General features: G+C 37.8%; 1 protein-coding gene across 1 annotated transcript; it reads left to right on the top strand.

Annotated features, from left to right (window-relative positions):
• The first annotated feature begins 4,721 nt into the window (after positions 1-4,721).
• klf11a (Kruppel-like factor 11a) lies at positions 4,722-14,704 on the top strand. Its single transcript, XM_028796873.2, has 4 exons — positions 4,722-4,915; positions 9,792-10,052; positions 12,824-13,757; positions 14,056-14,704. Exons 1-4 carry the CDS (start codon positions 4,865-4,867, stop codon positions 14,349-14,351), a joined length of 1,542 nt encoding a protein of 513 aa, XP_028652706.1. The 5' UTR covers positions 4,722-4,864; the 3' UTR covers positions 14,352-14,704.
• Positions 14,705-15,849: the final 1,145 nt, after the last annotated feature.

Genomic DNA, 15,849 nt, shown 5'->3' with positions numbered 1-15,849 from the left:
CAACTGCAGCAACAAGATCTAACAGAAATACCAGATAGAGTGATGTTTTATTAATTTTCAAAGGAAGATAATGTCAGACTCAAAAAAAATCTGTTTACATGGTGATCACTACTTTTGAAAATATACATAACAAGTTGCGTGGCAATGCACTCTGAAGCTTCATTGATGATGTCTATGCTGGTGTCCTGGGATGGAGACTGTCTGATCCGGGGGAAACAACATGGATTCGTTTTAACAGTGAAACAGTTGACCAGCTCTTTGTCTCTTCAAAGATGTTTGAGGAGTCACTAGAATTTGCCAATCCTGTCTACATACCCTAAGTGGACTTGAGAAAAGCATATGATCATGTGCCACATGATATCTTGTGGAAACTACTACAGGAGTATGGGACTCCAAGGCAACTGCTGTGTACCATTCCTTCCCTTGATTTACAGACAAAGTGCTGTATTTATATATGTGGTGTTGAAGGAGTTCAGTGTGGGTGTAGATGTGTCTTGTCTCTTTTTCTGTTTATGATTTTCATGGACAGGATATAAAGATTCAGCCAAGCCTTAGGGAGTTTCCAGTTTAAGAATGTATGTGGTTGCATCTCTGCTCTTTGTAGATGATACTGATCTCTGACATGCGCTAGAGCAGGGGTCTCCAACTCCAGTCCTGGAAAGCTACTGTGGCAGCAAGTTTTCATCCTAACTCTTTTCTTTTCTTTTTCTTTTCGGAGTCCAATTCCTTGTATGTGTACATATACTTGGCCAATAAAGCTGATTCTGATTCTGATTAGTGAACAGTTTTTGCTGCTAATTAACTAATTCCCTTTATTTTAATTGACTTTTCTTGATACTCTGACCACTGAATTGATTCTTTTTTCCTTAAATGCCACCTAAACATAAATATGATGTGAAGTCAACCAACAGATGACCAACTAAGTCAACTTCTTTTGCCTTAGATTTAATTAACTTGACTCAGGCCCCTTTGTTGTCTCTTATTCCTTAATTAGCAGCCAAACAATAATGAGACACAAAACAAGCCACCACATAACCAGCTCACCTGTGCCCATCACACAATATCTGAAAATAGAGAAAGATGAAGGTCTCAGTAAGGTTGATCTCTCAGATCACCAACACATTTTGATGGTGTTCTTAGAAAAAACAGAACAACCGACAGTTTTGGAAATGTCTGCTGTGGCAGAATGAGAGCAGCAACAAGCCATGGAATTAAATAATGGGTTTAATTAACAGTAAGAATCAGCTTCTCATTAAGAGATTGGTTGGAGTTTGAAATCCCACTTTAGCTTGTCATCTGTTTGCCTGTTTCAATCTCATTTCTGTTTGGCTGTCATTTAATGAAGAAAGGAATAAATTCAGAGGACTGAATTGTTAAAACAAGGCTATTAAAATGAAAGGAAAAAAGAAGTTAATTAGCAGTGAAAACTGATCACTGATTAGGAAAAGGGTTAGAATGAAAACCTGCAGCCACTGCGGCCCTCCAGGCCCGGAGTTCGACACCCCTTCTTTACCAGAATGCAGTGTCACCTTGAATTCCTCAACTTTTGATTTACCATTCAGTCAACATCCATACTCTCATCAATGGCCATATACTAGTACTAAACAGATGACCAAAAAAATAAACACTAGTACAATGATCTAAATTATATTCTTGTGCAAGGTTGCTGGGCTCATTATCTATGACAGTGTGAAAAGTTCAGCAATATGGGAGGACCTTCCCCAACAGAAGCTGAGAAAACCAATGACTCAACAAATTAATGAATACATTAATAGTATAAAATGGTCTGCTTCAAATCCATGTAAATTTATATCATTCAAAGTCAACAGAGATATTATAATGCTCATTTACCATATTGTAATCCACTCTGTCATTGAGATCTGGTCTGGTTAAAATGTATCTAAACTTCCAGCAGGTCGATAATCAAGACAGTTTTGGAGTTGATGTGAATGCCCTTGTCAGCATGTTGCAAAGAGCAATACAGAAGAAATTCATAATTGCCTTAGCTAATCACAGACTCTTAATATACATTACAAACGTGCCCTTTTACCTGTGGTAATTTATAGGTAAAAGCATCGCTGATAGAAGAAGATTAGGAGTGTACATAACCATGGACTTCAGGTTTATGTACTTCATTTAAAACTGCCAGAAGCAGTTATGCAAAGACTTATTATTAAGCAATAATTTCTGAAAAGTGATTTTAAGTATTCTTTTAAATGTGTCACAGGGGTGCAGTAATTAGTGGTGTTTCTTCACACATCCACTGATCCACATGTACTGTAACTTCCATTGTTTGTCTGGAGAACACTAGTTTCCTCATGACCACACAAATGTTTCCTGGGCCCTACAGTTTTCTACTACAATTCTCATGGCATGAGTCGCAAGTTAAGTGGCACCTTTGAAATGACCCTATATATAAGTACATAACTAAGACTGTGCCTTGTAGTGGAATTTGTTTTATTCAAGTCCATGTGCTATTTTATGCTTATTTTTACTGGACTAGGATTCAGTGCTGCAATAATGCAAAAACAAATAATGTAATGCAATAAATTAAATTCATAAAATGGATGAATGAATGACTTTTTACAAAAATTCTCTTAAAAATTTTACAGTAATTGCTGAGAACATTTATGGATTCTACTCTCCTTAATTTACTGTTATTTACTCGAAAAAATCAAAATTTGTTTCCTTGGTTCCATCCACAAAAATAACGGAGTATTTTTTATTAGTCATCATTAAAATTATGAACGTTACCAGCCAGACAGGAAGGGGTACCAATGCAAAACATTGGAGCAGTATGCCTAATTTTGAAAGTAAAAACTCTTTTTATTTTAGTTCTGTTTAAATGCAAGTAATAATTTTTTAAGCAGGTTAACTCAGTCAGTGATCTATCTACTGTACAAAACTGGAGGGGGTGGCATGGTAGCATAGTGGTAGCGCTGCTCCCTCCCAGGAAGGAAACCAGGGTTTGCATTCCAGGTCCTTGCTGTGTCTGTGTTGGCTTCCTCTGGTTGCTCTAGTTCCCTCCCACAGTCCAAAGAATTGCAGGTTAGGTGAACTGGTGACACTAACTTGGCCCCATTATGTGTTGGGTGTTTGTGTGTGTGTTCACCCCGCAATGAACTGTTTCCCTGCCTTGCATCCAATGTTAGCTGGGATAGGCTCAGGCACCCTGCAACCCACATCTGGATTAAGAGGGTTAGAGAATGACATGACAAAACTGGAAGCATAGTCCAATAACAAAGAAATGTTAATTACTGTAAACACCAATGTAGACATTCTCTTTTTTCTCAAGTCACATAACACTACTTATGAAGGTGAATTAGGAATCTGCCAGAGTAGTAGAAAAATTAGTAGTAGCATTAGCACATGGACAGAGAGGAGTGAAATTCTAACTTCTGTATTGACCAAAGTTTTACATATAGCTTTTCAAAACTGCAAGAAAATGTATATACCCAGGCACTGATTTATGAAAAGTTGTATTTTAATACTTGTTAAGTATGGCACAGCAGAGTAGTGGTTATTGCACAATTTCTTCAATCCAGAAGATATGGCTGGGGAATATACTGTTGAGATTATATTGGTTAGGTCTATAACGAAAGGACACAATATGCATAGGTACATCAATTGACCCTTGCAAGCTACAATAAAGGTAACATGATTCAAACTTATCATGGTGCAGTTGCTGCAATATAAAAGGAATTCTCTGTGATGGATAATTTAGTTCAACAACTCTTTCTTATATTATTATTGAGTGCTAGTTTCATTTTCCATGACTCACTAATAATAAAAAGGATTATCTACAATCTACTACTCCTAGTAAGTAATTCAGTTTTGCTGTTTAACTGGTAATTAATTCATGGCACAATTTGGTCATCTTACCAGTATATAAAAATAAGAGATCAGCGATACTTTATAGTTTATACTTCTATCAATTTTCATTTCTTTTTAAAGCTTTTATAATAGAACTTTAAAAGCTAGATCCTGTCATAAATGAATTGCCCAGTGTAATTATAACATTGTCAGTTCATACCATTTTATTTCAATTTATTGCATGTTGTAACGTGCTATCAGGCAAAATGTGCTATGCTGACATTCATGAAAATAATACCTCAAAGTTCATTTGTAAGTAGATTTAAAAAGACTCCTGCACTATTTGTATAAACGGTCTACCCTTTGTTATTAAAATATTTTTCTTCTTAATGACTGATATATTTGTCTCACAAAGATTCGTCCTTCTTTCTTCTTACAGAAGGCCTTAAAAATGCAACTTTCCAAGGAACCTATAGAAGCATGATCTCGATCTAATAGTTGTGTACCAATATGAAAAAACCTTTAGGTATCCATTGTTCTGTTATGAGACGTTAAAGAAACAGCAGCTAGTTTCATTGTGTGGTTTTCTCCCAGGCTCCTCACATAAAGCCAGACAGACGAGAATCTCACGCTTACGCTCGTGCCCGACCATGCGCGCGAGAGAGCGACCTTTCCCCTACTTTTCAGCTTTTCAGTTCAGTAGGTTCATCCCTGCCCCACCGCCACCCCCGGTACGCCTTCTAGCGGACACGCACCCAGCTTCCTCCAATTACTCTCCGATCATGCACTGATCACGCGGGGATTTTGCTCCGATTGGTCGGGGCTCGCTACACCTTTGCTTATGATTGGTGGCTTGTTGCCACCCGCCAGACTTCACTGTATTTTGTTTTTCTTCTTTTTTTCTGCTTGCGTTTTACACAGCTGAGGTTCGGCTTTATTGGCAGAGGCAGCTCATGCTTATTCTGCAGTGAGGAGCGGAGTCGATTTGCTGCCTTCGATTCCTTTGTGTTGTCTCCTTGCATTGTTTTCCTATAATTATTATAGTAGCAAAATGCATACGTTGTCATCGCTCCAAGACTCCGAGATGGATCAATCGAGCGGAGTAAGTATGCTTTTTGAAACGGTTTCTGTTGTGTTGAGTATGTGTTCTTACTGATGGTGTACCGCAAAGCTTACAGTCAGGCCCAGCCATTTGTTATTTTCTCATACTTAGTACACGTTATCGAAGCAGCAAAAGCTTCGCCTGTTTTAATCAGTATTTCAATGTTCTAAAAAAATGTGTATTCGTGTTAGTGACTAATTATTTACTGGCCCTTTATAAATTATTGTTGTAGCTAACCTGATCAAACGAGTTGCTGTTTGCACCGTTCTAAATAAGCTTTGGCGATTGTTAATATGAACACTGGAGAACAGAGACGCCGAATATTAAATTCTTGTAAAACAACAGTCACCATGTCCGTTTTAAACATTAAAACATAAGACTTGAGGCGTCACATCCTAAAATGCAGCAGCAAAGATTTACAGTGGAGTGGAGCATGTTTATTAACAAAGAAGCGTGCATCGACTACAGCAATCCGTGGGACAGTCAGAAGCACGTTACTAACACTCGGGTAGCTCGGAACTGACGAAGTGCCAGGCAGTCGACTCTCAGCTGGCAGGACCGTTAACTTGCAGTTTTCTCTGCGCAGCTGGGAGGGGTAGCTGCCTTCGATTTTGGCGCAAGCAAAATTTCACTTCCTGATTTCTTCCTCCTGGCTGCCCAGGGATGTCACGGTATCCCTGACGTCATTCTCTGGGCTAAATTGGTGGGGCGCCACCCCTTACTTTACCGACCGCCTATCTACCTCCCCGCCCCCCCAACCCCCAGCTCTCTTCATTGTCATTGCAAACCGCTATGTTATTAGGGCGGGGATAAGATAACAAACCTTAGTAGCCAACCCTTCCGTGTGATGCGAGTGCTACGTGCCTTTTAGTTTGAAGCACACGTGCAGTAGTTGAATGAAGCTTCGATAACCACTTTGGGTAGAATTAAAGCATCGGAGAAAACTCCCTGGTTACCTACAGACCGTTGAAGTTAATACTCCACTACCTTTAACACGTAAAATAAAAATCCGTTGCTGACAATTGAAATCTAACAAGAATAGCCAGTCCAAGCATCCTTTAAAGCAAAAGAAGAATTTTAAAAGCGCAAAACAAAATAATTAAAGGCGCCCACTAATTTAACTGCAAGTTTAGTTTAACTGCAAAGCTTAATTTCAGTTATGGACACAGCATCAGATGAAGCGTTATATTGAATGTAGTCTTCAAGTACTACCGTACCTGATATAGTGAGTGGCACGCATGCACCATTGCAAGTGGTAAAAATGATAACTTCCAGTACACTGTATTGGAATAAGGGTGTTTTTGTGTTTTTTTATTTTTAAATCAGGTGCTGCAGGATTCTATACTTGGCCCTGTCACCACTGACTTTGGTAGAAAGTGTTGAGAAAGGGCGAGTGTTAAGTGACAAGCGTGCAATAGATTTGGTATAATTCTGGGAAGTCAAAAGGAGTGTTCTGTTTGTGGTTAATCAAATAAAATATCCATGAGTGTACGTGTGTTGTTTAAAATGTAGCTTAAATGAATTATTAATATAAAAAAAATGATGATCAGAAAAATTAAATGTAAAAACCTTCTTACAAATCGTTACTAGGGCACTGGTAAGTTGTTCGAATATCAATGCATGAAATCTCAAGTGTTGGACCTTCCCTTAGTTTAAATACCATTTTCATTAAAAGAAGTAATGCTGTTTATTATCCACTCACCAATTTTACATCTTATTACTGTTAAGTCAGTGTCATGAGAAAGAGCTGGAACCTGTCTTTGTAGCAGTGGGCACAAGAAAGAAAAGCAAGTTGTAATTAAAATTACTTGTCTGTCTGTACAGGAAATAAATAAAAATCTTGTTATGCAGATAATTATCAAACAAAATAACATTGATGATATTATAGTTTCAATATCTGCATAAGCTGAGTCAATCAGGGGTGTTATTATATAATGACAATCATAGTGAAGACCAGCCCGTAAGACTTGATATTTACAATAACACATAAAATCCAGAAAACACAGCAGAATTTCAGTCACAACTGGTTTAACTGACTTAACCAGTCTTACACTAGAATCTGAAACTGAAACCTCTTAGTGTCAAGTTCAACATTCAAGCTTATACTCAGCCATGTATTCTCTAGGAAACTTCTATTTATGCGAAGTATTTAGCAAAAAGTAAAAAGAAACCGGGTGGCAGTAGTTAGTGCTTCTGCCTAATGGATCCAGTGTTGTGTGCATGGAGTTTGGTTTAGGTGCTTCATTTGTTTCACATCACATCCTAGAGATGTGTGTCAATTTAACTGAAGATTCTACATTAGCCTAAAGTGAGTGATTGTGAACATGAGTTAGCCCTACAATAGATGTTCTGTATCCAGGGTTGGGTCCTCTCTTGTGCTTAATGCTGATGGGATAAATTGTGGCCTGTCAGCACCCCAGAATTGGGTTAAGTAGGTTTATGAATGTAATTTTACGTTATTTTACAATAAATTTTGCCACACCTGGCACATGACCCTTACAAGTACCTTGTTTTTACAGTCACCCGTTCTGCATATTTATTTTCCAAATTTCTTATTTCATAATAGTATTCTGGGATGCTAAACTGTAACTGAGTGTCTTTGAAATACTGGCACACAGAACCCGATAATAGTTGTCAAGTAACACTGCATACTGGGATTTTGGAGGAAACCAGAAAAACATAATTTCAAATTCCACAATAAAGTGACATAGCCAGGATTTGTATTGAAGACTTCTAGAGCCGTAAGGCAGGTAACTTCTGCATTACCACGCAATTCTCAATATACATATATAACATTTATATCATTATATTGATACTGATGTTAAGTTGTGTGTCCACATTTTAATCTAAAGGAGTACCTAGTACTTTCAGTGGTGGTCTCTAAAATTGATGTGGTCATTTGATTGTGTTAACTGTAGTAGATTGTGTGACATACCATGAAAGTTAACTTTTGAGTTTTAGGTCTTGTATATTGTCATATTAAGTTAGATATGTTGTATAGGAAAAGGGATCCAGAAATGCAGCAGTAAATTGTATTTGTCATTCATTCATAAATGTAATTTGTCAATCTGCCATTAATTTTGCATTTTTTTCTGTATTTGTCTCTCTCTGTGATAATGTATTCTTTAGGACGACATCTTTTTTTCAGAAAGATAAATACTCTTTCCTGGCCAAACAGGGTTACTGCCCTGTTGCCAAGGCATCAGTCAGACCAGCTAAAATGTTTAAAGCCATGTGACTTCTGGCATTTGGTGAATTAATGTCTGCTTTTACTTAATACTTGGTCCTATATCTCTCTGGTGTTATTCTGCTAAAACAATATTTTTTCCCCATCTGCAATATTGTATTCCCTAGTTTACTTTACAATACTAAAGGTTATATTAGGTTTTAAAAATTTCAGTGCAAAATTAAGAATAACAATCAGTGTATTTTAGGTCAATGATCAGATAATGTAATATTTGTTATAATGAAAGTGTGACTGTGAGCTGATGAAGTGAACTGCTTAAAACAGAGCTAGGAAGACAAATTACATCTTTGATCCTGAGGGTGTCTTTCTAACACCTTGGCCACATGACCAAAATTACATATATAGTGTTGTGCAGGTTTGGAACAAGTAGCTTCTGTTTTTTCCGCTGCTTCATATGCTATGCAACAGATGCTCAACTTGTTGCTGAGTTTAGCTTGAAAGATTATTTTCACTGATTATTGGTACTACATTGCATGACAGCACAACATTTAATGTGGCAACCTCACAGCTGCAGAGACCTGGACTCAATTTTTGTCCTGATCACTATTTCTGTGGAGCACGTTTTTCCCTCCTGTCACTTCAGTTTCCTCTAGTATCCCAGTGATGCTTGTTTTAAGTTAATTGGTAACTGAAAATTTGCCCAATGTTAGCAAATGTGGGTGTGCTTGTGTAAACAGATCGATAGACAGATACTTTATTAATCCCAAGGGGAAATTCACATACTCCAGCAGCAGCATACTAATAAAAAACAATATTAAATTAAAGAGTGATAACAATACAGGTATACAGACAGACAATAACTTTGAATAATGTTAACGTTTACCTCCCCGGGTGGAATTGAAGAGTCGTATAGTGTGGGGGAGATACGATCTCCTTAGTCTGTCAGTGGAGCAGGACAGTGACAGCAGTCTGTCGCTGAAGCTGCTCTTCTGTCTGGAGATGATACTGTTTAGTGGATGCAGTGGATTCTCCATTATTGACAGGAGCCTGCTTAGTGCCCGTCGCTCTGCCACAGATGTCAAACTGTCCAGCCTACAATAGAGCCTGCCTTCCTCACCAGTTTGTCCAGGCGTGAGACGTCCTTCTTCTTTATACTGCCTCCCCAGCACACCACCGCGTAGAAGAGGGCACTCGCCACAACCATCTTGATAGAACATCTGCAGCATCTTATTGCAGATGTTGAAGGACGCCAGCCTTCTAAGGAAGTATAGTCGGTGCCTTGTAACAGACTGGTCTTTCATCCAGAATTGATTCCTCCCTGGTCAATGATCCTACTGGAATAGGTTTCAGTTCCATGTAACTTTCAATTAGGAAAAACATGGTTAGAAAATTAATGGATGGTTGCAGGTGAAAGCTTTAGACTTTAAAGTGTAAATGGCAGTTTTGGATTATAACATCAGGGATCCCTGAAAATACAAGTTCATTCCATCTTTTTGCAGCTGTCTTTCTCAAACCTGTATGCCTTACTTTTACATTCACTCCTACTTTATGTATTCTAAATTCATTTGTATTACATTCTTATTCTCAATGAGAAGAGGCAAGAAAGAGGCAATATGCAATAAAGGATGAGTAAGAGTGTGATTGATATCATTAAAGCTGTGTCTGACAATAAATCTTTTATTTCTCAAGGTTGACATCTTTGATATTTGTGAATCTATTATGGAAAGAAAACGTCATGACAGTGAACAGTCTTCGTGCAGCGCCCTGGAGCAGAATGATATTGAAGCAGTCGAAGCTCTTGTTTGCATGAGTTCCTGGGGTCAAAGGACACAGCGATCAGATTCCATAAAGATGAGGCCCCTCACCCCAGCCTCAGATTCATGTGATTCGGTACACCATGCTGAAAGCCCCGTTGAGCTCCACAAGGACTTTGTCTCTTATTCCTCACTGGTATGTATAAAGGAATAAAGATAGCTGGTATACCATTAACAATTTAAAACCTGTAAATAACTTATTGACTCTTGAAATGCCCATACTTGTGTAATATTGAATCAATGATGCTCGATGGAAGAGTCAAAAGGAAGAAACTGGTGTAAAAGAGGGAAAACATTTTTAGGTTGTGGTAAAGGTACTCTACATTTAAACTATGGAATATCACCTAAAATCTGTAATGTGAACAATTACTTTAGTCACTCCACACAAAGTGAAATTAGATGTGAAAATAGGTATAGTTGAAACCTAATGTAATTGGGTATATTGCAGCATAGTGTCACATTGGTTAACACTACTGCCTGTTGTTGTGAGTTCAAATTTTGCACCCACTCTTTTTGTGTTTGTGGACATTGTACGTTCTTCCAATGTCTACATAGGTTTTCCTCTAGGAATTTAGATTTTTTTCCCCACATCTCTAAATACATGTGTATTAAGTTGAATGACCATTCCAAATTTCCCTGTTGTGAGCATAGGAATATATGTGTGATTGGACCTTCAACAGACTGATAGTTTGACTAAAACCTTTCCTGGCTTGTGCCCAGTGCTGCCTATATAGGCTCTGACTCCCCCAATGCTGAACTGAACTAAGAGAGTTGGAGAAATGTTTGTTTTTATATACAGGGTGAGTGAAAACTATATTAATATTTGAATGGCGGAAACAATTTATTCACAAAACATTCTTCATATGTGCAAGATGATTTACAGGAGTGTCTCAACTTGTTTGCCATCATGTTCAACACAAGTACCATATGTGGCACATAAATTGTATATAAGTATATACATGGCAGTAACATTAGTGTTAACTTAATTTTGATTCACCCTGTATATGTACATGTTAAAATATATAGAGGTTTTTGGGTAAAAGTGCACCACTAGGATGGCACAGGGCAAGGTAAAAGTAAAATTTAAGTAACATTCAGTGATACTTCTACTGAACACAGAAAAGCATTAGTCTCTGAACCTCATTAATACAGTCTTTTTACAACATTAGAAACATTTTGAAAAGAACAGGTCATATACAATGTTACAACAGATGTATATAATATATCCATCCATTATCCAACCCGCTATATCCTAACTACAGGGTCACGGGGGTCTGCTGGAGCCAATCCCAGCCAACACAGGGCGCAAGGCAGGAAACAAACCCCGGGCAGGGCGCACACACTAGGGACAATTTAGGATCGCCAATGCACCTAACCTGCATGTCTTTGGACTGTGGTTGGAAACCGGAGCACCAGGAGGAAACCCACACAGACACGGGGAGAACATGCAAACTCCACGCAGGGAAGACCCGGGAAGTGAACCACCCAGGTCTCCTAACTGCAAGGCAGCAGTGCTACCCACTGCATCACCGTGCCACTAAAATATATATATAAATATTTCATAGACTTTTTTTGGCAGTGTCATTGTTTTAAGCCATTAACAACTTTTGATTACTCAGTACATTGTTTAGTTATGGAAATAAAAAAAAACATTTAGTTGATTGTTGAAGTCTGAAACATTATCAACAACTTAAATTAATGGCATTTGTTCTGATACGTATATATGTTTGATACAGACGGTGTGGTAGCCTCACAGTTTTTGGGACTGGGTTTAAATCCAGGCCTGGGCCCTGTAATTTTAGAGTTTGCACATTTTTTAATGTTTCCACATGGGCTTTCTGTATGATTTTACATCCCAAAGACTTGCAGGGTTCCTTGACTGGTGTCTCTAAGCTGGTTTGTGAGTGTGAATATGTGAGTGATTGTGCCTGTTAGCCCACTAATGCTGTATTAGAGTATGTAGGTTTGGAAAATTAAATTCATGAATATTTGCTGTTACTGAACAGCAGAGAAATACTGAGACAGCCATACTGTTTTAAAGCATATTACTGATGGTCTGACATCTTAATAAACTGTTAATTTGTAGTAAGTAACAACATTTAGTTGATTGATGAAATCTAAAACATAAAGGAATGGACTTTTTTTAAACTCATGTTGGTTTTTGACAACAAAATGACTGATTTGATTGATTTCCTTGATTTTTTTTTTCCTAATCACATATAGCAATACTAGTTCATCAGGTTCTGTGATTTTTTTTTTTCTGTTAAACATAAACCAATCACTTGGTTGAATGTTTATGCAGTAATTAATTAACCATCTGTACTAGACAGTTCTACTGATTATTTGGCCAAAGGGAGAACAAAGGCTTCATGATTCAAATGTATGCCAGCAGAAAATGAAGGATTTCTTCAGCCTAGTATTCTCTTAGGTATATTCATTTCTGCAGTATGTTTGTGTTGTCACGTAGGATAAATGTACACCCGAATTCTTCCACCACTTATGGCTTTCATGTACTATGCAAGAAATAGCTAGCTAATTTCCTTTTAATGCAATTAAAATGGATTATTTTGAGTCATTATTTGTGTTAAATGGCTTGGGATAGAATGTTGAACAAAACAGGTACATTTTTGTCAAATAATGTAACAAGGGTATACAGCAGCATGGAAAAGTTTGGGCACCCTAATTTAAAATGTCTGTTACTTTGAACAGTTAAGTGAGCAGAAAAACAACTGATCACCAAAAGGCATAAAGTTAAAGATGACATTAAATAAACTAGCCTAATTTCTAAAGTTATTTTTGTGTTTTTTGACTTTTTTCACCTAAAACCTCAACTTTGTTTGATCTAAGAGTTTTCTGACTAGAAATGCAATCATCTTAAAGGCTTATTTCTGTTGTGTTCTCTTTTAGTCTATGACCCCACCACACAGTCCTGATTCAACAGAGACTTCAACCACAAGTGTCCTAGTATCCTCACACATGACTTACTCTATCCCCAAAACAGTCATGGCGAATTCAGGGACTTGTGTCACCTTTCCATCCAGCAACAGAGATGTATCTCTCAGTTTAAAGCCAGAAACAGTGGATATGAAAATGCCTTTAAATGAAAAGCCACCCTTGGAGAAGGCTGTGTTTCCTCCATGTCGTGCCATGGCAACAAGTGTGATACGGCATACTGCTGATACCTACCCTTGCCAACATGTTGCTTTTGCAGGGAGACCAAAGCAACGAGAGACTTGCCCTACAGGAAAAACTAATCAGGACTTGTTCACATTACCAGATACCAAGAATTTGGAGCTTTTATCACAGTCAAGCAGCTGTAGTGCAAATAAAGACACATCAACATGCCTGGCACCTAGCTCAATGCTCGCCTCAGCAGTTCAAGAAAATAAAACTGTGTCCAATTCTGCAATTCCTGCACCAGCAACCAGCCCACCAGTAATTTGTCAAATGATTCCAATGAATGGACAGCCAGGAATGATATCTGCTTTTATACAGACTCCAATTCAGACACATTCAGCTGGGGTCAAACCTATCTTACCTCATACCACAAATATTACCCAACCATTCCTCATGGGAGCTTCTGTCCCACAGGGCACTGTTATGCTAGTGCTGCCTCAGTCCCCAGTAGCACCATCTCCCCAGTGCTCACAGACTGTGATGACTTTGGGAAACACCAGACTTCTGCCTCTGGCGCCGGCACCTGTCTATGTGTCCTCTGGACAGAACTGTACATCACAAATGGACTTCTCTCGAAGGCGGAATTATGTGTGCAACTTTCCAGGATGCCGAAAAACATACTTTAAAAGTTCACATCTCAAAGCTCACCTTCGAACACATACAGGTAAGAATGTGAAAGTATTTAATTTCCTAGATCCTTGTCTTTCTACCACTGGAATTTTATTACACTATATTTTTAAATATGTTCTAGAATGCGCACAGGGTAAATTTTCCCATAATTTCTGTTACTTGGGCATTTTTTTAAATACTGAATTAATTACTTTTAAACATACTGAAAAAAGATTAGGTCAGCTGTTCATTGCAAATTAACATTATATATTACGATACGAGACACGCTATTTCCAGTAGCACTTAATTTCTAGTAGTATTAATGTATCTATTTATTTGATTTTCATCTTCAGGGGAGAAGCCTTTCAGCTGTAACTGGGATGGCTGTGATAAGAAGTTTGCACGTTCAGATGAGCTTTCACGTCATCGCAGGACTCACACAGGGGAAAAGAAATTTGCCTGCCCTGTTTGTGATCGGCGCTTTATGCGCAGTGATCACCTTACCAAACATGCCCGGCGACACATGACCACAAAAAAGGTTCCTACTTGGCAAGCTGAAGTTGGGAAATTAAAAAGAATAACAACACTGAAATCTCCAAATTCAAATGCAGTTCTTCCACTTGGAATGCTTGTTCCCTCGTCGAACTAATTCATCCAGGTAAATAACACTGGCGCCTCAGGATTCATTTTAAAGGAATACATAAGCTATGAAGCTAATAAAAATGAGGCCTTGCACTGGACTTTTTTTATAAAAAAAAAAAAAAATTTTATTTTGTTTTAAGTAATCTTTGAAAGATTTTATGCACTGTTTTACCAAAGCCTTTGTATGAAGTATTTGTTTATTTGTACGTGTATGTGTTTATGAATGTCTGTATGTTTGCAAGTTGTATGCCTGTATAAATGTGTATCTATTACATTTATTACAAATGTATTTTAAAATGAATGTTAAAATGTGATGGATTCTTAAGGTCTGTAAATAAACAATATGTTTCACTGTGATAATTTACCATGCATTTTTTCATGATATTTAATAAATGTTTTTTTTACAAATATCAACTTCTATTTACTGCTATGTATTAACCCCTAAGGTATTTAATAAATTTGGAAACAAACCCAAAGGCATCAGAGTTGTATTACATTTGCTCTACATAAGTGGTAAATAACAATTTTAATTTCCACGGGTACTCAGATATGCCATTTGCTATTGTTATTTATGTAACGAGCCAGTCACAGAGAACAGTATTTAAGAGAGGAAAACAAAACAATGTACAATAGTTAGAATATGGAAATATACAGGGGTGGGCAAAATTAAGTTTACAGTTGTGAGGATGCAAAACAGAGTTTATTCTTGCATTTATTATTTATTTATTAATTACTGTATTATTTTTATTACTAGGGGGCATTGCCCCCTGTTCTCTTCGCTCACCAAACCCCCCGGCTTGTGCTACATGCCAGTCCCTTTGCGTCTGTGCCGCTCGCGCATGTGGATTTCACTTTCACCAAACAACAGATCTTTTAATTCTCACAGATAGGGTGGAGTGGTGGCTCTGAGGCTAAGGATCTGTGCTGGTATCGCGAAGGTTGCCGGTCCTACTCTGCTGGGCCCTTGAGCAAGGCCCTTAACCTTCAATTGCCTACTGTACAATGGCTGACCCTACGCTCTGACCCCAAGGGGTATGCGAAAACTAACAAATTCCTAATACAAGAAAATTGTATACTCCATTACAGGGCTTCAAGACAGTATAATACGCCCATCCTGGTGTCAACTTAAACAAATTTAAACCGACCTGGGGAGAATTCTAGTTCATCACAGAGCATGCATAATTGCAAAACAACATTACATCATACCAGTTTCTCCAGTATGTCATTGGAATGAGGGAGGGAACCAAACTAATCAGGAAAAAATTATTTGAACACAAGGAGTATGTGCTGCCTCCACACAGATAGTGACTTGGCCAGGATTCCAATCCAGGTTCCTGGTAATAGAGGGACTACATACTGCTAAATACTTTACCACTATTACACATGCTCAAGAACAAAATCAATCAATGTATATGTGTTCTCAGAAATGTTTTGAAATTACTTATGGACTACTGCAAATACAAATCAAAGTTGAATATTGTTGGGAATGCTTTATGAATTGAGAG

The sequence above is a fragment of the Erpetoichthys calabaricus genome, chromosome 3 (genome assembly GCF_900747795.2).
Source record: "Erpetoichthys calabaricus chromosome 3, fErpCal1.3, whole genome shotgun sequence".
NCBI classification, from domain to species: domain Eukaryota; kingdom Metazoa; phylum Chordata; class Cladistia; order Polypteriformes; family Polypteridae; genus Erpetoichthys; species Erpetoichthys calabaricus.
Note: the sequence above shows the minus strand (reverse complement) of the source record. Positions and strands in the feature narration are given on the sequence as shown.

Bases quoted from the DNA above. Each gene is read 5' to 3' on its own strand.
- klf11a (XM_028796873.2), top strand. From the start codon at position 4,865: ATGCATACGTTGTCATCGCTCCAAGACTCCGAGATGGATCAATCGAGC. The intron at 10,053-12,823 runs GTATGTATAAAG...GTTCTCTTTTAG, and splicing joins TTGTCTCTTATTCCTCACTG to TCTATGACCCCACCACACAG. The intron at 13,758-14,055 runs GTAAGAATGTGA...TTTCATCTTCAG, and splicing joins TCACCTTCGAACACATACAG to GGGAGAAGCCTTTCAGCTGT.